Source organism: Colossoma macropomum, unplaced genomic scaffold, assembly GCF_904425465.1.
Source record: "Colossoma macropomum unplaced genomic scaffold, Colossoma_macropomum, whole genome shotgun sequence".
NCBI classification, from domain to species: Eukaryota; Metazoa; Chordata; class Actinopteri; order Characiformes; family Serrasalmidae; genus Colossoma; species Colossoma macropomum.
This window is the reverse complement of record NW_023494800.1, coordinates 3,868,266-3,896,013: the sequence shown is the minus strand read 5'-3', so window position 1 is coordinate 3,896,013 and position 27,748 is coordinate 3,868,266. Positions and strand designations below refer to the sequence as shown.

The 27,748-nt window shown below is 41.8% G+C and overlaps 1 protein-coding gene across 1 annotated transcript in view; it reads left to right on the top strand.

The window, feature by feature from the left end:
• LOC118819701 (WD repeat-containing protein 7) overlaps positions 1-27,748 on the top strand; it is a 292,651-nt gene that overhangs the window by 37,867 nt on the left and 227,036 nt on the right. The window contains exon 14 of the mRNA XM_036587568.1: positions 10,432-10,646. Coding sequence (XP_036443461.1) covers positions 10,432-10,646 — 215 coding nt within the window. The remainder of the gene's footprint in view (positions 1-10,431; positions 10,647-27,748) is intronic.

Sequence of the window (27,748 nt, the reverse complement as noted above, 5' to 3'; positions counted from 1 at the left end):
ATAGTGTTTTTGAGGCCGAGAAGCCTTGCAAATAGTCACTGCCGCAACAGAACCTCGTACCTCAAAAAAAAAAACTTTTCAGGAGAAGATTAAAACGTTCTTGACTTTCACTGAATTTTTTTATTTTAAGTAATTTTGGAGAGTTTCTGTTCTGTTTTATCCTGAAATTTTGACAAGGCAACTGCTCAATGCTCATATTTTGTAAAAAAAAAAAACAAAAAAAACAATAATAATAATTTAAAAATGAAAGTACAAGATTTCGTTACGACACCATTAATATAAAGAACCATTAAAGGCACTTAAGCACATTGTTTAAAGCCATTTATCTTGGTGGTATGTATGTTTTATTTCCTGTAAAAATACCATACGTTTTCATTAATGTAAATGCCTATGACAAATACAAAGTATTTGATATTTTTAATAACAAGAGTCTTTGACGCCTCCAGCCATCACAAAAATACATCTAATTCCCTCACAAGACCTCTTGATTTAACAATCAAGTATTGATCGGCAATATATGTTTGATGATACCTACAAGTAACACTGGGAAAGGGTTCAACAAACACACTGTCATACTTAAAATTACTACTTAGTGTATTCATGTTGTTTAAGTGCTTTTCTAAGCAAACAAACACTTCATGCCCAATTAAAAAGCTTTTTAGGTATAATTAAGTGCCTAAATCATTTGCACAGCATTGTACAATGTAAAGTATTCTTCTTCTTCTTCTTCTTCTTCTTCTTAGTAGTATTATTATTATTAGTATTATTATTATTATTATTCTCACATACAGGCCTATGCAAAGGTTGGGCACCTCTGGTCAAATTACGTGTTTAGTAAAGGTAATACATCCAGTACAGAGACACACTTTAATACACAATTACTTCTTATTTGCTGAATTTAAAAAACTGCGGAAAGGCTTTTCAGAAGTTATGTCATTTTATCTTTTATATATGTATATATTTTTTCCAATATGTCACACTCAGCAAATAAATAGAAACTGTTCTCAAAAAAATAGCAGAAAAACCTCATGGTTAAGTGTGTTAAGAGGACGCGTTAACTTACTTTCACATAGGAGATCAACAAAGCATGGAATCTGACCTGGGGCGCCCAAACTTTTGCATATGACCGTATGTGCTCAAACATACGATACAGCTCAGAGATATATGAGCATGTTTAGGCTCTGAGGGTCTGTGTGTGAGATATTTAGGGTGAAATGTATTTAAGACCCAGTTTGTGCGTCTCCAGAGGAAGTTGTGCTATTAGGCATTGATTCCCTTTGCTTTCTGTTGCCCCTTCATCTTTATCTCTCGCTCGCTCTCTTAACGTCCTCTCAGAATGCCTCAGCAGCATCTTCCCCCTTTACTACCCTTTATGACACCGGTGTTAAGTCGTGATCCCTCCACCACCCCCCCACCCCCCCTTTCTCTCTCTTTCCTGTTCAATAATAGATGCGTGTTTGTGTTTGGCCCTGTGTAGCAGGTTGCCTGTGTCGAGGCTCTTAAAATGGTGCTGAAATTTTAATCGTGCGCGTGTCTCAGTAGAGGAGAGCGGTGGGATGCACTTACTAAATCTCTCTTTAAATGCCCCTCTGACTCCAATACCCCCCTCAAAAGAACACGCAGGGGCTGTGGCTGCTTTAGACACATTAGTGGAGTTCATGTTTCCTCTCAAAGCTGCTTTTTATAGGACCTGTGCTCAGCAGGAGGGAAGCAGAATCGTTAATATAAATAATAAGCAGTCGTATAGATTAAGACCGTACGATAGGGTGGGGCAATACGACAGTGTTTGTCACAGTATGAATCCGTGAGTATATTTTGAATATTATGAGTAGTTCTAGAACTGCATGTGTCGTTATGAAGAGAGCATTATTGGCCCTGTTTAATGGGAGTGAAATGTGAATAGAAATCACTGTGTGTGTGTGTGTATATGTGTATATATATATATATATATATATATATTAGGGGTGCGGGAAAAAATCGTTTCTTAGATGCATCGCGATGCAGACGTGGACGATTCTGAATCGATTCACAAACGTCAAAAATCGATTTTCTAAATATTTAATTTATAACGTAATGTTGACGGAACGCAAAGGGCGGAACTTGGAAGTGGGTAAGTGCGGCGCCCGGACAGTCTGTGGCGGCACATAACAAAAACACAGCTGGATGAGCGAGAAATCCGACCGGCTCCCTCTGCATTAAAGCCAAGTTAGGTCAGGAGTCACAGCACAAATGATAAGAAGAGCCATTTTGTCCTTTCAACAAAAATCAAACCACCTTGGGAGCCACAACATCTATGTCCAGTATGTGATAATGTGCTAGTTTAGGCTAAAAATATAAACGAAAACACGGACTTACTCTGCTCTGCTTTAAGCTTTAGCTACAGCCGCTTTTCTTCCAACTCCGCCAGAAAACTTTTCCTCAAAAGTTGAATAGTTTCTTGTAAAATGTCTCTCAGCTTTCCGCTGTTTTACGAGGCTGAAGTCGCTTCTCATTCGCCAGCTTCTTGCTGAATTTTCCCGTTCCACCTTAAATTCTGACCGAGGCGCAGAATGTAAAAGCGGCACCATTTAAGGTGGAACGGGAAAATTAGAGAAGCGACTTCATCTTCGCAGCTTCGCATCGTTTAGTGTTCGACAATCTCTCGTTGCAGATTTGACGTACCAGGAAACCAACTGCGCTGCTTATAAATGCGAATAAGTCCTTTCATCTCCAAATGTTCCTCTTTCTCTTTTCCTTTTTCGTTCGCTACCAGCTCGACGAAACCTCGTTGCTAGGTGACCTGCAGTCCCCCCCCCAATCACGAAACCAAAACCGAAGTTATGAAATCCCTAAAGAATATATAACGCGCTCCGTGGTCATCCATCACCACTTATCTTATTTCACCGTAACAGCGCATTTTATCACAGATGAGTGGCAGCAGTGTCTCCAAACAAGAGCAGTTAATGAGAGCCTTCCAGTTCACTTACCTCATCACTTCCATTTGTTTTATTAATCAAAGATATTGGACGTAAATGCATTATGGATCATTACAAATACTTTGTTTTAAAACTACTAAGTCCTCAGACAGTAAGAAAATAGAAATCATGTATAGAAAAAAAAAAGATGCATCGATAATCGTTTTATAATCGCATCGCAGCCCTCTGAATCGTAATCGAATCGAAACGTGAGGTGCCTAAAGATTCCCACCCCTAATATATATATATGTATGTTTGTGTGTGTGGGTGTGTGTGTGAGAGAGTTTTTCGATGGTAGAACATGCATACATATTCTGACGTAGCATGTATTGTGAATTTAATGAAGTATTGCGATGTACCTTTTCCATATTGCTTCAGTTTAGCATCTCTAAAGGCTTTAGTGTGCTATGAGCATAAAAATCACAGATGGGAACATAACGAGGACAAAAACAGTAGCGGCAATACATAAACCAACTGATAAATAGGTGCACAACACTAAGTGCTTTTCCATTCATTTCTCAGCCCCCGTTCTCCAATTTTCTCCCCAGTTTAAGCCCAGTTCAGACTGTGCGATAACAACGAGTTTTATTGCTCGTCACACTGTGAGATGCTGCAAATAAAATCTTGGCTAACTTCCATGGCAGACTGTGTGCCTTCTGTTACCCTGCAGGTCAGATTATCTCTTATCGCAAGAAAATTATTACTTTTTTCATGTGTCTTCTTTTTATATATATATATATTATAAATATATTTATATATAATAATGTAATATAAAGCCTTGCAACCAAAAAAAGCCCTCAGTGTTATGTTTTGCCTGAAAAAACACACATTAAACCGAAGAGGGCGTGTTTGGGGTTGTCCGTGGCTGGTGAAGGGGCATGTGGGATGTCCGTTCTCCAGTGAGCTTAAAGGAAATAGGCTAATTTTTCTGTCTGTTATGTCGTAGTAGCTCTGCCATTTCAAGGCAGGTCGTATAACTTGTGAGTACTAAAATTTCTACCTTGGTGTATCGCCTGTCTGTCTGTCTGTCTGTCTGTCTGTCTGTCTGTCTTTGGTCGCAAAGGCACTAAATAAGCCCCTCACAGCTCACAACTCTCAAGATTTTCAGTTTTAGTCTGCAGCAGCATTGTAGTGGGTGGGGCAACCGCATTGTTGAGGGAGCTGCCGGCCACAGATGGCTGTGGCATTGCCTTCAAACTCATCTACTCATACTAGCACAACACACACTAACATGCCACCACCACGTCAGTGTTACTGCAGTGCTGAGAATGACCCACCACCCAGACCTGCTCTGTGAGGGTCCATGGGGGTCCTGATCACTGAAGAACAGGGTAACAAAGTATCAGAGAAACAGATGGACTACAGTCTGTAACTGTAGAACTACAAAGTGCACCTATATAGTAAGTGGAGCTGATAAAATGGACAGTGAGCGTAGAAACAAGGAGGTGGACTTGAACATGAAGTAGTTCGTCACTGTACTGTACATCTAACTGTGCTAATGTTTGGGCACCCTTGATCAATGTACACATTTCTAAGTGTGAATAAGTTAACACGTCCTCTAGAGACACACTTCTGCACGTTTTAATGCACAATTGCTGTTTATTTACTGAATTTAACACACTGGAAAAGAGTGTTAAATATGTTTATTTTGTTTTATTTTTCCAACGTGTTAAACTCAGCGAATAGAAGTGAATCCTGTATGTGCCGTTCAGCTTCCAGGTCCTGAGCCGAGCCCACGTAAGCAGGCAGCGGTATTTTTTTATTTATTATTTTTTTTGTGCTGTTCAGCCGGCCGGTTCTGGGTGGAACTCCAGGCTGTGGAAGAGCGACTCTTTGGTCTGCAGAGATTGCAGCTCACCTGAGTGTGAAATGAACCGATCGCACAGAGACAGAACACTCAGCAGAGACAGAGAGAGAGTGAATTAGAGGGAGGTAGGAAGAAGAAAGAGCAAGAGAGAAGAACAGGAAGGAGAGAGAGAGAGAGAGAGAGAGAGAGAGAGAACTGGAGCTTGGTTTAGGAGAGAAGAAAAGAGAGAGAATGGTCATTAATCTAAAGTAAGGAAAGATGCTCCGCACCAGAGTTAGCGACCGGCTCATTTCCATCCGCGGAATGGCTGGAATTATGAGAGGAAGAAAAAGGAGAGTGATGAAAGGAATGGAGGTGGTGGTGAAGTGGAAGAGAGAGGAGAAGATAGGAAAGAGTGAATTTGGAGAGGAGGAAGAGAACGGAACCAAGAAGATGGTAGAGTGGAACTATGAGACGGAGAAAAGCAAAAAAAAAGGGGGATGGATGAAGTTAATTGAAGGATCAGTGGAGGAGTAGAGAGGAGTAAATTGGAGAGATGGAGGCAGCAAACGAAAGAGAAAAAGCGAAGGATATAGGAAGGATAAATTGAGAAGAAGGTAGAATGGATTTACGAGGGAAGGTAGAAGGAGCAGAAGAGCATGGATGAAATAAATGGAGGGAAGAGGGAGCGAATGGGAAGTGGAAGAGAGAGATTGAGGATGGAAGGAGTTAGAGAGAGGAAGAAAAAGGAAAAGAGAATAAAAGAGAGAGAGAACAGGTAGGAGGGAGGACAGAGAGAGAAGGAAAAACTCCCTCCATGAAATAAATAAAAGGGGGAAAAAAGAGTGACGGAGGGAACGAGATAGGAAAGAGTTAATTAGAGAGACGGAGACCGGAAACGAAAGAGCAGGAGAAGAAAACAGGGAAGAGAGGATGAATTGGAGCTCGGTGAAGAGAAGAAAAGAGAAAACAAACAAGAAGATGGTAGAATTTCAATAATGAGGGGAAGCAGGAAGAGAAAGAAAAGAGGATCAGTGAGTTGAATGAAGGGAGAGAGAGAACGAGATAGGGAGGAGTGAATTGGATAGATGGAGACAGGAAGAAAGAGTAAATGAGAAAGAATGGGAGTTTGGGAGAGGAGAGCTCAGGTGGAAGGGAGGGTGGAGGCGGGATGGGGAGAGAGGGGAAAAAGCCCTGGAAGTAATGAAGGGGAAAGCGAGAGCAGTGGTGGAGAGAACGGGACAGGAGAGAGTTGGAGGTAGAAAGAGTGAGAGGGTAAAATTGGACAGAGAAAACGTTACACGGCATTTGATGACATTTTACTGGTACAAGCGGCCGTACGCAAACGTTTGGGTGGGCAAGTTAAATATGACGTTTTTGTGCATATTTTTTTTTTATTTGCTTAATTTAACACATTAAAAAAAAGATAAATATGAAACATAAAACATGCCGTAACTTTGGCACAGGTCACGTTTTATTTTCTCCCCCAATGTAAAATGTATAACACAATATATCAGATAAGATAATCCTTTATTAGTCCCACTACGGGGAATTTCACAGAGCTACAGCAGCAAAGGGACAGCAAGGCACTCGAGTAACAAGTAGTAACAAGAAGAGAATTAACCATATATACGGTGTATGTATGTATTTATGTGTGTGTGTGCATATATATATATATATATATATATATATATATATGTATATATATATATATATATGTGTGTGTGTGTGTGTGTGTGTGTGTGTGTGTATGAATATATATATATATATATATATATATATATATATATATATATATTAGTCTACACAGTAATAAGTAACAAACTAACCATGTTAAGTAATTAACAAGGTTTTATTGTTATATATGTGTGTGTGTGTGTGTATGTATGTATGTATGTATGTGTATATGTATACACACACACAAGATAAAAAAATGTAAGAAAAAAATACAAACTCTATCCTTCGCATAAACTCTATTCATAAAAACTGATACAATTAACAATATAAACAATTATAAATTAACAATATAAACAATTTTAAATAAAAGAGCAAAAATATTTATGTAGTAAGGATGTTTTACCTGATTTGCACATGTAATACGTATATAAAATATATATAAAATGTGCCACAACTTTTGCACAGGACACAGTGTAGAAAGTAAAACACAATATATAACACATCGCTACTGTCGGAAATTTCGTATCTCCAAAATGGATTTACAGGAGAAGGAGCAAACATACTTTTAATGTAGGTCAGTGGAACCAGATATTTTGTCCAAGTCATTTTGGTCTGTTTCTTTTGGGTCAGTCATCATGATATTTACACACTGTAAAGGACAGTGTACACAATGTAAACAGAAGGAATTTTCAAATTATGTGAAAAAATTAAAAACGTAAACATAAAATATAAACCATAAAATGTGCCCTAACTTTTGCACAGCAGATTTTTTTACCCCAACCTGTTAAATTCAGCAAATAAACAGTAATTGTGTGTTAAAATGTGCGGAAGTGCGTCTCTGTAGACGATGTGTTGGAAAACCAACAAAAACAAGAATTTAACAGGGGTGTGCAAACTTTTGCTCACGACTGTGCGCATGCTGCTTATTGCAGTACTTTGAAAATGCAGATGGAAATACTGAACTGAGCTGAACTGAATGTATTCGAATGTCAGAGAGAGTGAATTGGAGCTCAGTGAACGAGAGCGAGGGAGAGAAACGCAAGCAGGAAGATGGCAGAGCAGAACTGTGGGGAGCGTCAAAGAGAAGGAGTGGGATGAAATGAGTGGAGAGAAGGAGGGAGGAGGTAAAACCCTGGAATTGGTCTCCTCTGGCCGTCTAATTCTCGGCTCATTGTGGAAAGTGCCACTCTGCAGCTGCTGTTGAGCGCAGGTCCAAAATCTCCACAGCTACTGCAGCGTGGGCCTGTTCTTCACTGAGACAGAGAGAGAGAGAGACAGAGAGAGAGAGACAGAGAGAGAGAGACAGAGAGAGGGAGACAGAGAGAGAGAGACAGAGAGAGGGAGACAGAGAGAGGGAGACAGAGAGAGAGAGACAGAGAGAGAGAGACAGAGAGAGAGAGACAGAGAGAGAGACAGACAGAGAGAGAGAGACAGAGAGAGAGACAGAGAGGGAGACAGAGAGAGTGTGTGAGTCCTACACACATGGCTTATACCATATTAAAGGCAAAATTGAGATGGATGGATGGATGGATGGTCAGTAGTAGAAGGTGCTGCTTTCTCTGCTTTCATGCACATACACTAAGTAAAGTGCTTCAAAGGGGAATTCCACCAGTATTTCAAAATTTTTGCATAAATCAATTCTTGAGATGTAAACAAACTCATTCAGAGTGGTTTGTGAATTTTTTTCCTCTTCTTTATTCTTTTTCTCTTCTTTTGCTCTTCTCTTTTCTCACTGTACTTTTGTTTTTCTATAGATTCTTCTCTTTCTCTTCTCTTCTGTTTTTACTTTCTCTTTTCTCTTCTCTGCTCTTCTCTGCTCTTCTCTTCTCTTCCCTTCTCTGCTCTTCCCTTCTCTGCTCTTCTCTTCTCTGCTCTTCACTTCTCTGCTCTTCTCTGCTCTTCTCTTCTCTGCTCTTCTCTTCTCTTCTCTGCTCTTCTCTTCTCTTCTCTGCTCTTCTGCTTCAGAGTTGTTTATGAAATTCTCCACTGCAGAGCGACATAATGAGTCAGAAGTGTTCATAACAGTTTTGGAAACCAGGGCTTACGTGGTCTATGACTCAAATATAGCCATTTTATTTACTATCCAAAACCACCAGTGAACCTTCGAGTCTTCTGAGTTTATATGGAATATTGATGATGATGATAAAATAGTGATAAATCTGAAAAAAATTAGTTTTCTTTGGGGACGGTTTTCCATATTGTACCTCTTCACCCTGTAAACCTTCTCAAAACTATCATATAACAGTGTCTCAGTCATCAGGCAGTGAAATTCATAACCATTTCATGTAATAACTGCCTGTGAGGAAGGTTTTAAAGGGGGACGTCTGGTTCCTATCACCACCACTGTGAACAGTTCTGACTCAGTTTCTCTGGAACAGAGCGTTTTACACCAAACCACTCTGAACCACTCTATCTTATTGAATTAGGCAAAAAATTTTGAAAAATCTGAAATGTTGGAATTTCCCATTAAGCACAGTTAAAGGGCCCATAACATCGAAAACGGATTGTTCATTATGGCTGATGGTTGTGGTGTCTTAAAGGCACGGTAACTAAAGAGCTCTATTTAAGACTAAAGAGAGGTTGGAAAATGATGTTAAATTGGATTATGGCTGTTTTAAACCAGACAAATGTTATGAGCAGAATAAAATAGCAGAAATATGTAGAATATGGGCTCTTTAAAGGAGCAGTCCATCCAAAAATGGCAACAAGCTAACATTGAATAGAGACTAATAGGAGGACCAACACGATTCCAGTCCCTCATGCTAACTGACCCCACTAGTTTTTGATTATTTTAACTGTGTTGGATTATTTTAGGGTAAAATATCAAGTGCAGGAATGTATTAAAGCCTCATTCAGTATGTTTGAGTTGGTTTAAAAAGAGCGTTTGTCTTTTATTCCGCTGTCCTCCAGTCCTATAGAGAGAGATGTTGTAATAGAACAGAGTGGGTCTGTAGTGAGCAGAAGGTCCGGACTGCCTCTGATCAATACACTGATATATATTATTACTGTGGATGGGCCCCTTTGGATAAAACTTAATGGGTTTTGATGCTTATGGATTTTTATGCTTAAAATCATTGTGGAATTTTTCAGCTGACAGAGGATGTGAAACAAGCATCAGATGGAGTAAACAGAGCGTTGGAGGGCCTGTTATTTTCACCACTGCGCTCCTGTAAACAGCGCCGCTCGCCTTTGTTTCACCTTTGACGCAATTTTTTATTATTATTTATTTATTTTCAGGATTGATTGATTCAGCCATCAGTTCATATAGGATTTCATTGTCTCTCTTTTCTCTCCATGTCCTGGTTTTCTTTTTTCCTCTCTTCTTTTTTGGTCTCTTCTATCTCTCTGTACTTTTGTACATTTTTCTCTTCTGTTCTCTTCTCTTCTCTCACTGTACTTTTGTTTTTGTTCATTCTTTTCTCTTCTCTTTCTGTCCATTTTTCTTTTCTCTTTTTTCTGTACATTTTCTCTTCTCTTCTCTCTGTACGTTTGTTGAAGTTTATTCTCTTTATTTTTCTCTTTGCTTCTTTTCTCTTCACCTCTCTTCTCTCTTCTTTTCTCTTCTCCTATCACTGTACTTTTGTTGTTTGTTTATTCTCTTCTCTGTTCTTTTTCTCTTCTCTCTTCTCTTCTTTTCACCTCTCTTCTCTTCTCTGTTCTTTTTCTCTTCTCTCTTCTCTTCTTTTCACCTCTCTTCTCTGTTCTTTTTCTCTTCTCTCTTCTCTTCTTTTCACCTCTCTTCTCTGTTCTTTTTCTCTTCTCTTCATCTCTCTTCTGTTCTTTTCCTCTCTTTCTGTCCATTTTTCTTTTCTCTTTTTTTGCACATTTTCTCTTCTCTGTTCTTTTCCTCTTTTTCTGTCCATTTTTCTTTTCTCTTTTTTTTTCTGTACATTTCTCTTCTCTTCTCTACCTGTTTTGTTCTTTCACATTTTGCTCTTTCTCTTTCTTTATGCTTTGCTGTCTCTGGTCTGCTTATTTTTTCCTTTTTGTTCTCATTCTCTCTCTCTCTCTCAGGGGCGCTGGACCGCTGTGTGATGGGTATAACAGCGGTGGAGATTCTGAATGCGTGTGATGAGGCCGTCCCGGCGGCGGTGGACGCTCTGAATCACCCTGCGGTGAACCTGAAGCAGGCCATGACCCGCCGCAGTCTGGCAGCGCTGAAGAACATGGCCCAGCACAAGCTGCAGACTCTCGCCACCAACCTGCTCGCTGCAGACAACGCAGACAAGGTGAGGGAGTCACTGCGCCTGCAGCGCTCCAGCTGTTACAGGATCAGACCAAACAATAGAATCATACTACGGTACAACATACTGCTCTGCTAATGCATCTGATCTGTGTCATAGTGTGCAGCACCTTGTAGCTGTTGTAATAACATGTTGTTATTATAATATATAACAATGTTACTGGGCTGATCTTGGGGCAGATGGAGTCTGAGTGAGTGTGTGCCATGAGGGAGAAAAGAAATCTGTGTTTTAGCCGTTATTAGTCCTCCTAGGCTGTCAGGCTGAACACTTTGCTTATAGAGATCAGGTCTTTTTGTAAACATGTCTATTCGCATTGCAGCTTTGCAGGGTTTTCTAGTGTAAACCGAGTCAGATTAAGGCCGGCCTGGCCACTTCCAGTTTCTCCCATTTTACCAAAAACGTGACTGTGAAACACTAGAGGGCGCCTACGAGTGAGTCCTTGGTGGCTGGCAGAGAATGGAGCTAAGCAGAAGGATGTACTCCAGTAAAAGCACAGATAACTTACCAGTATATTTCAGCTTTTTCTACAGCAAGATGATTAGGACACTAACTTCACTGCTACTGAGTGCTGATTGGTCAGCATTACTGCTACTGTGTGCTGATTGGTTAGCATTACTTCTACTGAGTGCTGACTGTTTGGCATTACTTCTACTGAGTGCTGACTGGTTGGCGTTACTGCTACTCAGTGCTGACTGGTTGGCGTTACTGCTACTGAGTGCTGACTGGTTGGTGTTACTTCTACTGAGTGCTGACTGGTTGGCGTTACTGCTACTGAGTGCTGACTGGTTGGCGTTACTGCTGACTGGTTGGCGTTACTGCTACTGAGTGCTGACTGGTTGGCGTTACTGCTACTGGTTGGCGTTACTGCTACTGAGTGCTGACTGGTTGGCGTTACTGCTACTGAGTGCTGACTGGTTGGCGTTACTTCTGCTGAGTGCTGACTGGTTGGCGTTGGCTTTACTGCTGCTGAGTGCTGACTGGTTGGCGTTACTTCTACTGAGTGCTGACTGGTTGGCGTTACTTCTGCTGAGTGCTGACTGGTTGGCGTTACTTCTGCTGAGTGCTGACTGGTTGGCGTTACTTCTGCTGAGTGCTGACTGGTTGGCGTTACTTCTACTGAGTGCTGACTGGTTGGCGTTACTTCTGCTGAGTGCTGACTGGTTGGAGAGCTTGTCAGCTTATTGGCTGAGTAAAGCAGTTTGCGCTCACTGACATCATGAATATGTATAAGGACACAGCTATAGAGTCTTATAATTGGAGTTCAAAAAATATAGAAATATAACAACAGTGAACTATTTTATGCTGTTCTGTGCTGAGAAAATTAGCGTTTGTCTGTATACAAATGATTAAGCATTTACAAACTATGATTCCATTCATTCATTTTAGACTCGCTTGAGAGCGCCCTCTAGCATCCGATAAACTCAGAACACATTATTGAGTGGCAATTCTCTTTACTGTGGTTTAAAGACTAGGAAAACTCTCCTAAACGTTTTTGTTTATTTTGTTTTATTTATTTATTTTTTTATTTATTTTGTTAGCTGCTTAAAAGCTGATTATCTAGAACTGTAGACTTCTTCAGGATGAGTACCACCCTGCCAGTCTTGCATGCCAGTGGAACAAGACCTGATGACAAGGAGCTGTTTATGGTGGAAGTGATGAAGGGAAGCAGGTCCAGGGAGATTGACTGGAGCAGTGTGGATGGGTTGGGGTCCATCGGGTAGGTGGTCGGATTGCTGGATGTCGATACCCATAGGACGCCATCTGTGGAAAGAGAAGAAAAGCAGGTTAGAGTTAAGAGAAAGAGGATGAGGACTGATGTAGGGGAGTGGAGACAGAGCAAAGGGACTGGCGGATTCTATTAACCTTCTCCTCGAAGAAGGAGACAAAATCCTCTGCGGTAAGAGAAGTGGGTGGTGGTGGTGGAGATGGAGGGTTGAGGAGAGAAGAGAAAATGCTGTGCTGCTTCCAGTTGCCCTCTGTAGAAAGATGACTTTGCAGCACTTACTTTGAAAGGAGAGATTCAAGAGTCAAGTTGGGATTTTGTCCACGATCTCTCAGTGCAACAGGACAGGCTTGTCTGATGGAAGGTTGAAGTCCCCAGAAGAACGAGTGGGGTTCCATCGATGGGGAAGAGACTCGGAAGAACGAGTGGGGTTCCATCGATGGGGAAGAGACTCGGAAGAACGAGTGGGGTTCCATCGATGGGGAAGAGACTCGGAAGAACGAGTGGGGTTCCATCGATGGGGAAGAGACTCGGAAGAACGAGTGGGGTTCCATCCATGGGGAAGAGACTCGGAAGAACGAGTGGGGTTCCATAGATGGGGAAGAGACTCGGAAGAACGAGTGGGGTTCCATAGATGGGGAAGAGACTCGGAAGAATGTGTAGCTCGTCTATGAAGTTGCCCAGAGGACCAGGAGGGGGTTAGATGATGATATGAAGTGGGGAGAAGATACAGTAACAGCATCATACTCAAAAAGAGGAAACTGAAAGATGCGAGAAAGAGAGTAGAGCAGGGGTGCACAACTCCGGTCCTGGAGGGCTGGTGCCCAGCACAGTTTGGAGGTTTCCCAGCTCAAACACAACCACTTAACCTGGCAATTAACAGAAGTATAATCTGGTGTGTTCGGGCAGGTAAATCGTCAAACTGTGCTGGACACTGGCCCTCCAGGACCGGAGTTGTGCACACCTGGAATAGAGTGAAATGCCATTCAAGTCAAAGTTTATTTATGTAGCGCTTCTTACAACAGGCGTAGTCAAATTCTCTAGACCCAAATGTTAAGAGTCATTTTGTCCTTTCAACAAAAATCAACCACCGTAGGAGCCACAACATTTTATGTCCATTTTACCATCTTGGCTGTAAATATGTCTCAGTATGTGCTGATGTCCTAATATAGGCTGAAAAATATAAACAGACTTACTTTGCTCTGCTTTAAGTTTTACCTCAGCTATAGCTGCTTTTCTCACATCTCTGGCAGGAAACCTTTCCTCAAAAGTAGAATAGTTTCTTGTAAAATGTCTCTCAACGTTTGACTTTTTACGAGACTGAAGTCTAATTTTCCTTTCCCGCCTTAAAAGATGCCTGAGGTGCCAGAATGTAACTGCTTCACCATTTAAGGTGGAACGGGAAAATTCGAACAAGAAGCCGACTTCAGTTTCACAACTTTTTAGTGTTTGACAGTTTCTCGGTGCAGATTAATCGTATCAGGAAACCAGCTGGAGTGATTATAAACGCAAATCTATTCATCTCCAAATTATTGTTGTTCGTCTTAAATCTTTCTCTTCGCCATTTTGTTAGATACTAGCTAGTCAAGACTGCTTGTCTGCTATGGGGAACAGCAGTCTGCGCATCAACCTTCAGGGTTAAAGGGTGAATTAGCACATATACATAAACTCCAGTGTTTCTTTGTTAAAACTGTGTTAAAACGATCAGCAGAGCTTAATTTTACAGCAAAGGAGGATGATTTTATTTTTACCTACAAATCTAATTCTGCTCAGTCTTGGCCGAGTGTCAGACTCTGGTCCACTCTGCCTCATTAAACACGCCTGATTCGGCTCATGAGCTAATTAGCAAGGCCTGTATGAACTGAGTTCAGAGCGTTAGATGAGGGTAAATGCTAATAGCACTTTGGCCCGGAAGGTCCCCAGTTTGACATGCCTTTTCTAAGCAAAAGTAATATAAAACAAATCCAAGTCAGAAAAAACAAGCACACTGATATCTGAAACTGATACTTTCTCAGTTAATGAGCCTGGTGGCAGCTAGCCCTGCCGCTACGTTTCAGACCTTAGGCTAAACCTCACCTGGAACTACAAATAACTTGGAACTAAATTAAGTTCTAGGTTCAAAAGACAGCTTTAAGATTAGCTCAGTCTAAACAAAAGTAAATTAAAGCTCAGAGCGTTCCCTACCAGCAGAACACAAAGTCAGAAAGCACAAGCACGTTAGCCTGTCCTGGCTTTTAGTCATGTGATTTTTCTGGCTTCGCTGCTCCGCACGAACGTAACTACAGGTAAAAGATGGCTAAAATTACTCACCTTATTCTGGAAGAGAAAAAACATTACCTGGACAGAGTCGATAAAATAGCCTGCGATCCTTACACAGTTTCCCCCTGAACTCCTGATCCCACTTAAACTGGTGGAAACCTACCAAATTTGTGTTTTCCTGACATAAATATTGATCTCATACTCAGCCCCTCTCCCTGTTCTGGAGAGTCTCTCAAAGCATTTAAAAGCACAGAAGCCCACCGGCTCTTCACGTCAGGGTGGGTAAAGGACCCCATGGTGCTGCATAAAGAGGACTCTGTCATCATAGGAGGGAAATGACGTCAGCTAATTAACACAGATGTGATCAATGCTGGCCTTTAGAGAACTTTAGCTGATGTTATCAGCCGAGAGATGAACAGTGTTCCCCCTAACGGAGCTGCAGACAGCCGGTATAACTTTACTCTCTGTTTCTGATTTAAATGAGGTTTGAATGGAGAAACATAAGCGTTAAATATCAGACTGAACGTCGTGGATCGGAAAACGACGTCGCGTTTCGACAGATGTGATTCTGTAAGTTTGCTGGTGCAGTTAGTTCAGAGTTCAGCTCCAGTCCTGAAACCCCTGCACTGCATAACTGTGGTTTCCTGGTTAAGATACCTGATATTATTAGCTAATTAATCCCTTCTTGAGGTGATCGAGGTGTGAACAGCAGAGAAACACTAAACTATACAGTGCAGCGGCTCCAAGCCTGGAGTGAAAACACTGAATTAAAGGTCTGTGTGTCTCTCGGCTTCTGTCGCGTCTTGTAGGTGAATCATTCACAAAGCACAGCAGATTGTCAAGTCAAGTCAAATTTGTTTCTATAGCGCCTTTTACAACAGATGTTGTCACAAAGCAGCTTTACAGAGAATCCGGGTCCCCCAGTGAACAAGCCTTGGCGACAGTGGCAAGGAAAAACTCCCTCAACAGGAGGAAGAGACCTCGAGAGGAACCAGACTCAAATAGGGGAACCCATCCTCCTCTGGTCGACACCGGATAACAGCACAGACACAAAACAGTATAAGTGGATACAGTTTAACACCACTGTGCAGTGCGCCGGCCGCATCTCAGGTCAGACCCTCTTAGGACGGGCAGCCGCTCAGCTCAGGGAAAGAGGTGGGGGGGGGTATAAGAGGGACATAGTTAGGAAAACTAATTAACCAAAGGCTCGACTAAACAGGTAAGTTTTAGCCTAGACTTAAAGATGGAGGCTGTGTCTGAGTCCCGAGCACAGACTGGTAGGTTGTTCCAAAGCTGGGGGGCGTTGTATGAAAAGGCTCCTCCCCCTGACGTAACTTTATTAATTCTGGGTACTAATAATGAGCAGCACCTTGTGATCTAAGTGGGCGTGTCGGTTGATAATAGGAAATAAGGTCACTGAGGTACTGAGGATCAAGGCCATTCAGAGCTTTATACGTCAGTAGAAGAATCTTGTACTCAATGCGGAATTTAACTGGCAACCAATGTAAGGTACACAGAATTGGGCTAATGTGGTCAAATTTCCTGGTTTTGCTGAGAACTCTGGCTGCAGCGTTCTGGACTAACTGAAGCTTGTTAAGGTTTAGGCTGGAACAGCCAGAAGGCAGAGCGTTACAGTAATCTAACCTGGACGTGATGAAGGCGTGATTTGAAGTTGAAGGCGTCGTGCGGCGCAGTCACTCCCTGATTCAGTCCTCAAAATGGTGGCGTCTATACAGTGTGACGTCACACAGGATTGGTCGATACCGCAGGGATTTAGAATGGTCGTATGATGTATTTGCATAATGCATTTTGGGTATTGTAGTGAGAGAATGTTGAATGGAAATCGATGATGCTGAGGGAGGCAGTGCTGAGCCACAGATTCATGCAGATACACGTTTGTTTTTCTTTCCCGAAACTTCAGTTGTGAACAGCTCAGGAAACAATCTGGACTTCCCCTCAGGGCCACAGCGGTGATTTGGAAAATTGGCAGCGTGTTTGAAGAGTGAAAAGAGGATGGAGAGGAGCGAGTGCACAAACAGAAGGATAGTGGACAGATGAAAAATGCATGGCCTCCTTCTCACCAAGGGGGTTTACCCTCATTCAGCCTGACCACACGGTCACAGCGAGGAGGGGGGCGGGGAGAGGATGAAAGAGTGAAAACAATAAATAAATAAATAAAAAGAAAGAAAGAAATGGCCAAAAGGGCACCAAGACAAAGAAAGGATGAAATAAAGAGCAAAAGGAAGAAAGAATGAATGAAACGGAACAGGAGAGAGATCGAAAGAGAGGAAACAAAAACGTTGTACGAGCTGAGAACTGATTCGGTCCGGAAAAAAGTGGAGAAAACGAGGAAACGGTGTGTTTTGGTGGTTTCTTTTCTCGCTGTGAGCAGATTGATGCTGTTTCAGGGGATGAGGCTCATCACAGCCCTCACACAATTAAAACGTCCGTTATTGACTCTTTAATCGGCCAAACTGGTATTTAAAATTATTAAATGAAACAACAGGTGTGTGTGTGTGTGTGTGTGTGTGTGTGTGTGTGTATCTCGCTGTTGTCAGAAAAACCTTGACCTTATCTCCATTTTTGTCGTTTTTCAGTTTTTGACAAAATTTGAAAATACCTCTTGTTCTTTATATTCTGTGTACATTTCATGAAGAACAGACCAAAACAAACGGCCCAAAATTACTTGGAAAAATGTCTGGTTCCACTGACTTACATTAAAATTTCCTTTTCCTGTAAAGATACTGTTTTGGAGGTACAAGGTTTGGTAACACTTTCTATGAATGTCACCTTTGTAAGCATCTATAAACACATTCATAACATGTTATAATGCATTCATAAGGCATTATAAACATGGCTATAAATATTTATAAAAATGCATTACACGTTATAGCCATGCTTATTATGCATTATGAATTGTTGACATAATACATTATAAGTACTAATCATAACAAATTATAAGAGCTCATAAGTTGTATTTGTCCGCTCTAAGTAAAGTGAAGCGTACTGTACTAAAGCCTCCTCCAGTGTTCAGAGTGAGGCTTCAAGTTGAAGTATTTACTGAAGGATTTACTGAAACACTAAAACATTCACAGTAAAGCACATTACAGGCTTCAAATGTCAGAGTTTAAACTAGAGCTGCCATCAGTGTTTTACCCAATGTGGGAAAGGGAATGTTCACCACCGTTAGCTTGGTATTTGGCTTTACGCTCTCCAAGCTGGGACTGACTTCTTTGGCACTGACAGTATAACATGTTATCAACACTATATATAATGCATTATATTAACAATTCATAATGTATAATAAACATGGCTATAAAGTGTAATTCAGTTTTATAAATGTTTATAATCATGTTTATAATGCTGTATGAAGGCATTATAATATGTTATAAATGTGTTTATAGATGCTTACAAATATAAATTGTGTGTTTGTATATGTGTGTGTGTGTATATGTATATATATATGTGTGTGTGTGTGTGTGTGTGTGTGTGTATGAATCAAAGTGCTACATCGAATGTAGGAGGCAACTGGATAGTTACGTATACAGATGATTCTACTGAACTGGGTTCAAAACCCATTTTGGACTTTTAACTGATTTTGACTCGTTTTGCTTTGCGTGATCCTGTATCTTAATTTATTTTTATTAAATCAAATGATTGAACATTCCATTTTGTCACTGCCAAAACAATCATAACACTACCGAAACATTACCAGATGTTTCAGTAATGACTGTTTTGATGATAATTTTAGCTCATTTTGAGCAGAGCTCAAAAATACAGCCGGTACCTGACCAACAAACACATCTTTGAACAGCTGTACACACAAAATCATCACATTTTTCATTAAAGTATTTAATTTCAGTGAAAAACATGGTTTCGGTAGTGACAATTTTTAATGTTCCACTATGATTTTCAGACTTTGGGACACATTTACGTCAAAGCAATGGGATCTAATGGGAACTGCTCACCATGTGGCTGTGAGGGACAGGGGCGCAGCCTCACTTTCTGCTCTAAAGTACAAGGGCGTGGCTAAAATAAGGCTCCGCCTACAGACAAAAACTCTGTTTCGTTATATTTGCTAGTATATTAAACAGTCAGATTGCTTGGAATCCTCTCGTGGGCCGTGATTTAAGGCATATGGCCGTAAAGCTGTAAGACTGCGCCGGTTTGCATGAGTTGGCTCCAATCGGCCGATTGCTGTGAAGGACAATCGGCATCGGCCTCACAAAACGCTGAGCGGTCCATCTCTATGCTGAGGGCCAGTCTGGAGCGATGTTGTGAAGAGAGGGGGGCATTTTAACAAATGACGTTCTGCTTTTCTTTCTCCTTAAAAAAAAAGTAAATAATCGAAATGTGTGAAATGATAACGTTCGCCATCAGAGGCTGTTTGAACACAATTCCATCCTGACTCCCCGGTGTGATTTCTGATCGTCACTGTCTCGCCCGCTGCTGGTCAAATGGCAAAGCAGAGAATGGACAAGTGCGGGTGTGTGTGTGTGTTTGAGTGCGCAGCTCGGTCTTTGCTCTAATGCCCTATCATTCCCTCTGACAATATAATACTGCGGTGGTGATTCTGGTGCTCGTCTCTCAGGGCTAAAGCTGCCATTACTCCCCCCGCTGCCCCACCGCCGGGCCAACAGCGGCCAGCCCACAGCCAGCCAGCCTAATGATACATAATCACCATCAAACGCTCCGCAATCACACCTCCCGCCCTCCGACTCCATCTCTCCGTCTCGCTCGCTCTCCCTCTGTTTTTCGCTCTCTAACTCCCTACTTTCTGTCTTTGTCCCTCTTTCTCTCTCTCAGTTCTGCTTTTTTCACCCCTCAGGTCAGGAATCTATATTGCCATTGACCGGATTTAAAGCATCAGCAAGAACTAACATTAGAGATTGAAGTATTTTTGGGGAAAAAAAAAAGAGGATCCAAGAACAAATAAGAGTAGCCATTTAGGGAAACGGAGAGAGAGAACAGAAATACACGTTAGAGCAGTTCAGTATTTACTGTGTAAAGACCTTTGATGAAGCTGTTCAGTGTGTGATTCTGTGCAGATCTGTAGGTGGCTTTATGTCCGATATGTTCCAGCTGGAACGCCGTTGTCAGTGTTTTTCCCGGTGTTATTATCGGGATTGTTGAGGGGGCCTGTCAGGTTTGTCCCACAGCGATCAGCTCGTTTGCTGTTGGTGTTGATTCAGTGTGAACATGTCTGTGCTGTGTTTGATTCAGCAGATGAGCTGCAGTAATGTAAGAACAGAAGCAGCAGGGTTTACTGTGTCTGTCGCTCCGTCCAGTTTCAGCTCTTACAGGTCGCGTCTGAATGAACTGCTCACTGTTTCTCATTCACTCGCTTTTATTTACAGCCGTCTGTGTTCACTGCTCCACTGCGGCTTCGGCTGTTTCAAAGGTGTGAAGGTTGTTCGTTCTTTCTTTCTTTCTTTCTTTCTTTCTTTCTTTCTGCTTTCCTTTTTTTCTTTTTCTTCTGCCTTCCAACTTTTTTCTTTCTTTCTGCTTTTGTTTTTCTTTTTCTTCCTTTGTTTCTGCCTTCTTTCTCGCTTTTTCTTTCTTTTTCTTTTCTTTCTTTCTTTCTGCTTTTGTTTTTCTTTCTTTCTGCCTTCTTTCTTTCTTTCTTTATTTCTTTCCTTTGCTATCTTCTGTCTTTCTTTCTGCCTTCTAGCTTTTTCTTTTTCTTTCTTTCTTGTTTTTTCTCAGTTCCGCTTTACTTTCTTTTCTCTTTCTTTCTGCCTTTTCTCTCTTTCTTTTTCTATCTTCTACCTTTCTGCCTTCTAGCTTTTGTTTCTTTCTTTCTTGCTTTTTGTTACTTTTTCTCTCATCTGCTTTACTTTCTGCATTCCTGTTTGTTTGTTTGTTTGTTTGTTTGTTTGTTTGTTTGTTTCTTTTTGTTTTTATTTCTTTCTTTCTCTCTCTCTCTCTTTCTGCCTTTTTTCTCTCTTTCTTTCTGCCTTTTTTCTCTTTTTCTATTTTCCACCTTTCTGCCTTCTAGCTTTTGTTTCTTTCGTTCGTTCTTGCTTTCTTTCTTACTTTTTTCTCTCATCTCTTTGCTTTCTGCGTTCCTGTTTGTTTGTTTCTTTCTTTTTTTTCTTTTTTCGCTTTTCTGCCGTTCTTTTTGTTTGTCTTCTTTCTTTCCTTCCTTCCTTCCTTGCTCCCTCTCTCCTTTTCTCCTTTCTGTTTTTAGGCTTTACTGTGTGAGCGTTTGAGGAGCAGGTCATAGTTTTCCTGTTCAGTGACACGCTGAGGTCAGTAGATCCTCTGTTTATGTGGTCATTTATTCAGCACAGAGAAATGAGAAATGAAGGACACGAGGAAGTAAAGAATGGAGATTGAATTTAGAGATGATTGAACATTAAAATGAGTGAATCAGGGCTGGAGTCACTGTGAGAGTTGGAATGCGGAGCAGACTGACTCTGTGTTCTGCTGTTTGTCTGCAGTGATGCTGAACAATCTGTAGAGGGCAGTATGTCTCCACCATCCAACCCCATCATTCACACGAGTCACACTGGTGTGTGTGTGTGTGTGTGGGTGTGTGTGTTGGGGGTGCAATTAGGAGATGCCTGTCAGCTCTGCACAATTCACATTCTCAAGGCCTGAAACCCCTGATGCACAATGGACCTGTAAACCTGGGCCAGCTGTGGTTGTGTATATGGGATGACATGCTGCTTCCTTTGTGTTTCTCGCTGACCCTCGGTCCGTTTGTGTCACTGGACCAGGTGTCCGGGCTTACGGGCAGGTGGGCTGTCAACACAGTTTCGGACTCGGCTTTAAAAAACTGCACACTGTTTCATTCAGATTTCAGCAGCAGTCTTTACCTTTTTACCTCACCTCACAGTGTGAACTCGGATTTAGACGGATTTCAGCAGCTGAAGTTTAATGTCAGTAGAGCTTGGATCGTATAGGAGGTGCAGCACTCGCACTCACTTTCCTCAGTAAGTCTCTATGCTGTCCATTTTGTCCACGTTTAGAGATTCTGCTGTTCCACTCTACCCAGACTGTTTTTAGCTATGTGATGAACTTTGGTCTGTGTTTATAGATAATAGTACACCGACCAGACATAACATTCTGACCACCTCCTTGTTTCTACACTCATTGTCCATTTTATCAGCTCCACTTACTATATAGGTGCACTTTGTAGTTCTACAGTTACAGACTGTAGTCCATCTGTTTCTCTGATACTTTGTTAGCCCCCTTTTACCCTGTTCTTCAGTGGTCAGGACCCCCATGGACCCTCACAGAGCAGGTACTATTTGGGTGGTGGATCATTCTCAGCACTGCAGTAACACTGACGTGGTGGTGGTGTGTTAGTTTGTATTGTGCTGGTCTGAGTGGATCAGACACAGCAGTGCTGCTGGAGTTTTTAAACACTGTGTCCACTCACTGTCCACTCTATTAGACACTCCTACCTTGTCAGTCCACCTTGTAGATGTAAAGTCAGAGACGATAGCTCATCTGCTGCTGCACAGTTTGTGCTGGTCATCCTCTAGTCCTTCATCAGTGGTCACAGGACGCTGCCCACAGGACACTGTTGGCTGGATATTTTTGGTTGGTGGACTATTCTCAGTCCAGCAGCAACACTGAGATGTTTAAAAACTCCAGCAGCACTGCTGTGTCTGATCCACTCAGACCAGCACAATACAAACTAACACACCACCACCACGTCAGTGTTACTGCAGTGCTGAGAATGATCCACCACCCAAATAGTACCTGCTCTGTGAGGGTCCATGGGGGTCCTGACCACTGAAGAACAGGGTAAAAGGGGGCTAACAAAGTATCAGAGAAACAGATGGACTACAGTCTGTAACTGTAGAACTACAAAGTGCACCTATATAGTAAGTGGAGCTGATAAAATGGACAATGAGCATAGAAACAAGGAGGTGGTCAGAATGTTATGCCTGATCAGTGTATATCTTACAGTGTCAGAAAGCTCATACGTCTCTTACAGATTACTGAACGCGGTTTGAGACAGTTGTATGATGATTTATGCAGTTTGCATCATGCTAATTGGTGGATTATAAGCCTCCATTATTCGACATTCCCATGCAGCAGCCTTAATCTAGCACCAGTACAACTGCGGCTCCGTTCACATTACCAGGTTGAAGTGGCACAAACCTGATTTTTTTTGCCCTTATGTGACTCAGATCTGATGTTTTCAGGGCTGTGTGGACACAAATCTGACCTGAGCCACTTCCATATGTGGTTCTAGATCGGATACGTATCCGATTCGTGGCCATGCGACCTTAATGTGACGCTCAGATCGGAATTCATGTGCTTTTTTTCCACTGCGCATGGAAATCTCACCTTTTTCTCCTTCGTCTCGCTCTAATAATGAAGCTGAGAGCTGATCAGAGTTAATGATCGTCTCAGCGAAGCTCGTTCTGCTCGTTAGTTTGTGCTGATGATGCACGCGATTCATTCACGTGACGTTACTGAGTAGGATGTGCGCATGAGGGTCATTTCAGGACGCCGGTTCACATTAATGACAGATTTGAATCACTTACCTAAACGAGTGTGAACCATCGTGTCAGACAGATCGGATTTGAGCAATTAGGCTTGTAATGTGAACATAGCCGTGGATTGCCCTGATTCAAGATCAGATTTCTTTCCAGCTTATGCTGATCCCAGTGGGCCTCGTTCACCAACCATTCCTAAGACAAAATTTCTTCTTTAAAGCCATTTTCACAAACAAACGTTCACTTCTCAGATAGCAAGCATATATCGGTCCACTAGCTTGATAAGTTTGGCGCCCCTGCTGACTTGGAGATGGATTTTAAATGCACAGATCCTTTTATTTTGGAAAATAAGTTAAGACAAGTATCACAAACAACTGAGAGAGACTTATTATAAAAATGATTAATCTATTTTATATTAGGCCTAAATATATTTATTAAGAGGCGGCACGGTCGCGCATTGGGTAGCGCTGTCGCCTCACACCTTGGGTTTGGTTCCTGGCTGGGTGACCAGGGTCCTTTCTGTGTGGAGTTTGCCTGTTCTCCCCGTGTCTGTGTGGGGTTCCTCCGGGTACTCCGGTTTCCTCCCACAGTCCGAAAACATGCAGTCAGGCTGATTGGACATGCTGAATTGCCCCTAGGTGTGAGTGTGTGTGACTGTGTATGTCTGTCTGTCTGCCCTGCAATGGACTGGCGACCTGTCCAGGGTGTATCCTGCCTTCCGCCCAATGACAGCTGGGATAGGCTCCAGCACCCCACCGCGACCCAGAAGGATAAGCGGTTTAGATTATGTATGTATGTATGTATGTATGTATGTATATATTTATTAAACTAGTTTACCACGTATAACTCAAGAAAGGAAGGATGGAAAAATAGTAAATTGGACTGTGAGTGGAAAATGAGAGATAAGTGGAATTTTGTCTAATACTCCGCTTAACACCTGATGGGCCGCCCAGAAAACGCTGAGCAAAATGCCAGTGGACCGCCAGCCTTGCCATCCCGCGGGCCAACAGTGCCTGCTATCTGCTTGCTATCAGGGTCATTCATGTTTTGTTTTATTTATTTTTTATTTAAGAACAGAATCTACACACGCTCAAGAGCACAAAGGTGAGAACACTTCTGTGCTTTAAGTCATGAATCTGACATTTCTTAGGATCTTTCTCGAGAACAAATTTAAGAAAAAACTTCTCCAGGAAGATACCGGAGAATGAGGCTCATTGAGCGTAAGCTAGAAAAGCAGCAATAAAATGTTTAGTACAGTACTTAGTAGCGACTGGACCTCACGTTTTGTGTTAAGTAATGTCTAATAGACTTTGTGACACTGTACGGGACACTGTTATCTATAAACATGGACTAAAGTATGATTTAAGGTGGCTGCTACTACTCTTTATAGCAGTGTGGCCCAGTTTATAGGTAACCGTGTTAGAAACCACATAAGCAAGTCTATTACAGATTACTTACCACGATGATTTAGACGTGCATTTAGCCGAATGCTAATTGAAATGATATAAGCTTCCATTCCTTGTTATCTACATTAGCCTTGTAGCTTGCTCTAGTAGTGACATGTTTCGTACGGTACTTTAGTAGCGATTGGTAAAGTGATCTATAGTAGACTTGATTGTGTGGTTTTTGATATTATGACGCACTGCTATCTAATAAGAGATAACAGCACAGTTCCAAGGCAGCCGCTGCTGCCGTTTTAGCTATGTGACATGCTTTTGTCCATGTTTATAGATAACAGTGTGTCAAAGTGTCCGACACCATATAACCAAGTCTATTAGAGATGACTTAGCATGATGATGGAGTTCAGGCTTCCAGTTCTTGTTGGCTGCTTTAGCCTTGTAGCTTGATAATAGTGTTACTAGATTAGCTGGTCTCATAGCCTCAAAGCTAAAGAAGTAAACTTTGGATGCCAAACATGTTGTGATTGGTCAGCTACATTTGGGACGATGGAGAATATAGTGTGGATCTGATTTATTACCAGAGAATAGCAACGGAAAGTGTTGTTTCATCACTAAACTAAACGTGAACACTGGCTCAGTTTGGTCAGAGTTTTGGTGAGGCTGTAGAAAAGCTGCTTTTGGTTGTTTGGAGATGCATTTCTAACAGATTTTTTCAGAATGATTCTTCTGGAGGTCACGTATAAACGGGTATTTCGGACCCAGAGATTGTGCGGAGGGTGAAGAAGCGACACTTTGAACACTGAATGGTTTTTAACAGGCCTGCGGGGGGAAAAGAGGAGAGGAAATTGGGTAAAATTAGCCACGTGCCTCTTTCTCCTTTTCTTTCTTTCTTTCTTTCTTTCTTCCTTTCTCTCTTTCTTTTATTTCTGTTTCTTTCTCTCTGCGGTTGCCTGCGTGTTTGTGATCACTGAGGCAGACCCTTTTGGCCATTCAGGCCGGCTAACTGCCGCTGAGCGGGGGGACAAAGCCGCTCCAGTGTGTGCTAATTGTCCGCAATAGACGTTACTGTGAAACCAATTGAACGATCAGGGCCAGATGCAGAGTGGACAGAAGAGCGAGAGAAAGAGGGGAGGGTGGGAGGGAGGAAGAGAGGAGGGAGGCGAGGGGTAAAGGGAGGGAATAAAAGGACAGAGACTGGGTCTGAAGGGAGGGTGGGGTTTGATGGTCATGGAGTCGTGAAATGCTGAAAGGACTCTAGCAGTGTCCTTTCAAGGCTATTGGCCATCAGTGCTGCTCTAATAACAGTGTAGATCTCAGTGATGTTAATTAAAGAGCCAGTATCCTAAACTATTCTTTCCTTTGAGGTCACTTATAACATTTGTGCAGTTTAATGTACCAAAAATGGTCATGATTCATTTTTACATGACCATTTTCCAAACTATCTTAAGTATTTAACAGGCTGTTTTTGTTACTGTGCCTTTAAGACTGATGTATGTAAATGAGCTCTGTTCTGACTGGCTGTCCACTTTCAGAAGGCACTCAGATCAGATATATGCAAATGAGTTGTTTGTCGTGAATTCAGAACAGGCTGTTTTTTCATCATTTATTGGGTACTTTCTCTATTTGGAGGTGTCTGTCCCAAACCCTAACCCCTAAATTTACACTTTTGAAATAGTTTTGATAATAATACTTTTAAAGATGTTTTTGATTTCTTTTAAAGTTGAGACATTGAGGTTTATCAAGAGTTTAACTTTTTAAATAAGAAAAAAAAAAACTTTATTTTAGCCGCTCTGTTTTAGAGCAGGAAGTGAGGCTGCATCCCTGTCCCTCATGGCGACATGGTGAGCAGTTAGATCCCTTTGTTTTGCAGTAAACGTGTCCCGAAGTCTGAAAATCAGTGTGGAACGTTAAGAATCGTCACTACCGAAACACACAATATCTGCAATTAAGTATTTGTTTTGTTTGTTTTAATAAACATATAATTTTATGTGTCCAGCTGTTCAAAGCGGTGTTTGCTAGTCATGTACTGGCTGCGTTGTGGAGTTCTGCTCAGAATGAGTGCAAATGGTCACCAAAACAGTCACTACTGGAACATTTGGTCGAGTAGTAGTGTTACGATTGATGTGTTAGTGTTAAAGTAGATGTTCACTCATTTGTTTTGGGTCACTTAAAGCAAAAGCATTTAAGTCAGTTAAATGTCTGAAATGTGAGTTCAGCTCTGACTTTCTACCATGATTGTAGCCACTTGCTCTCATTCATACTGCTTGTGAATTCGTGTTACAGTGGAGACTCTCGAGAGGAAATTAAGCTCCACTTGCTGATGCTTTTGTTAGTTTGCTGCTCATTGGTTTATTCCTAGTTCTCCTGCGAGACGTGCCCAGCAGAGTTTGCAGAAAGTATCACTTTAAAAGCTGTATTTGATCAATAAGGCTACAGTTATGGATTCTATAATAGTAGTATACAGCGCTCTGCAGCTGGGCTTCAGCCTACACTACTACAGACGGGTTGAAGGGTCAAGCTAGGAAAATGTGCTAATGCTAGTGGTGTAACGGGCCACGGATAAACCGTGATCCGTACGGGTCACCCCTCGTGGTTCCATACGCACATTAACTGCGGATCAGTTGCCAAAAAATAAATAATCCTGAACGCAACACAATGGAAAAAAAATAAGATATTCTATTACACTAAACACTCTCTAAACACTCTATTAGACGCTCCTACCTTGTCGGTCCACCCTGTAGATGTAAAGTCAGAGACGATAGCTCATCTGCTGCTGCACAGTTTGTGTTGGTCATCCTCTAGTCCTTCATCAGTGGTCACAGGACGCTGTTGGCTGGATATTTTTGGTTGGTGGACTATTCTCAGTCCAGCAGTGACACTGAGGTGTTTAAAAACTCCAGCAGCACTGCTGTGTCTGATCCACTCGTACCAGCGCAACACAAACTGACACACCACCACCACGTCAGTGTTACTGCAGTGCTGAGAATGATCCATCACCCAAATAGTACCTGCTCTGTGAGGGTCCATGGGGGTCCTGAGCACTGAAGAACAGGGTAAAAGGGGGCTAACAAAGTATGCAGAGAAACAGATGGACTACAGTCTGTAACTGTAGAACTACAAAGTGCTCCTATATAGTAAGTGGAGCTGATAAAATGGACAATGAGCGGAGAAACAAGGAGGTGGTCAGAATGTTATGCCTGATCGGTGTGAATAAGCGGGAAAAAAACATGAACGAACAGTGGAATC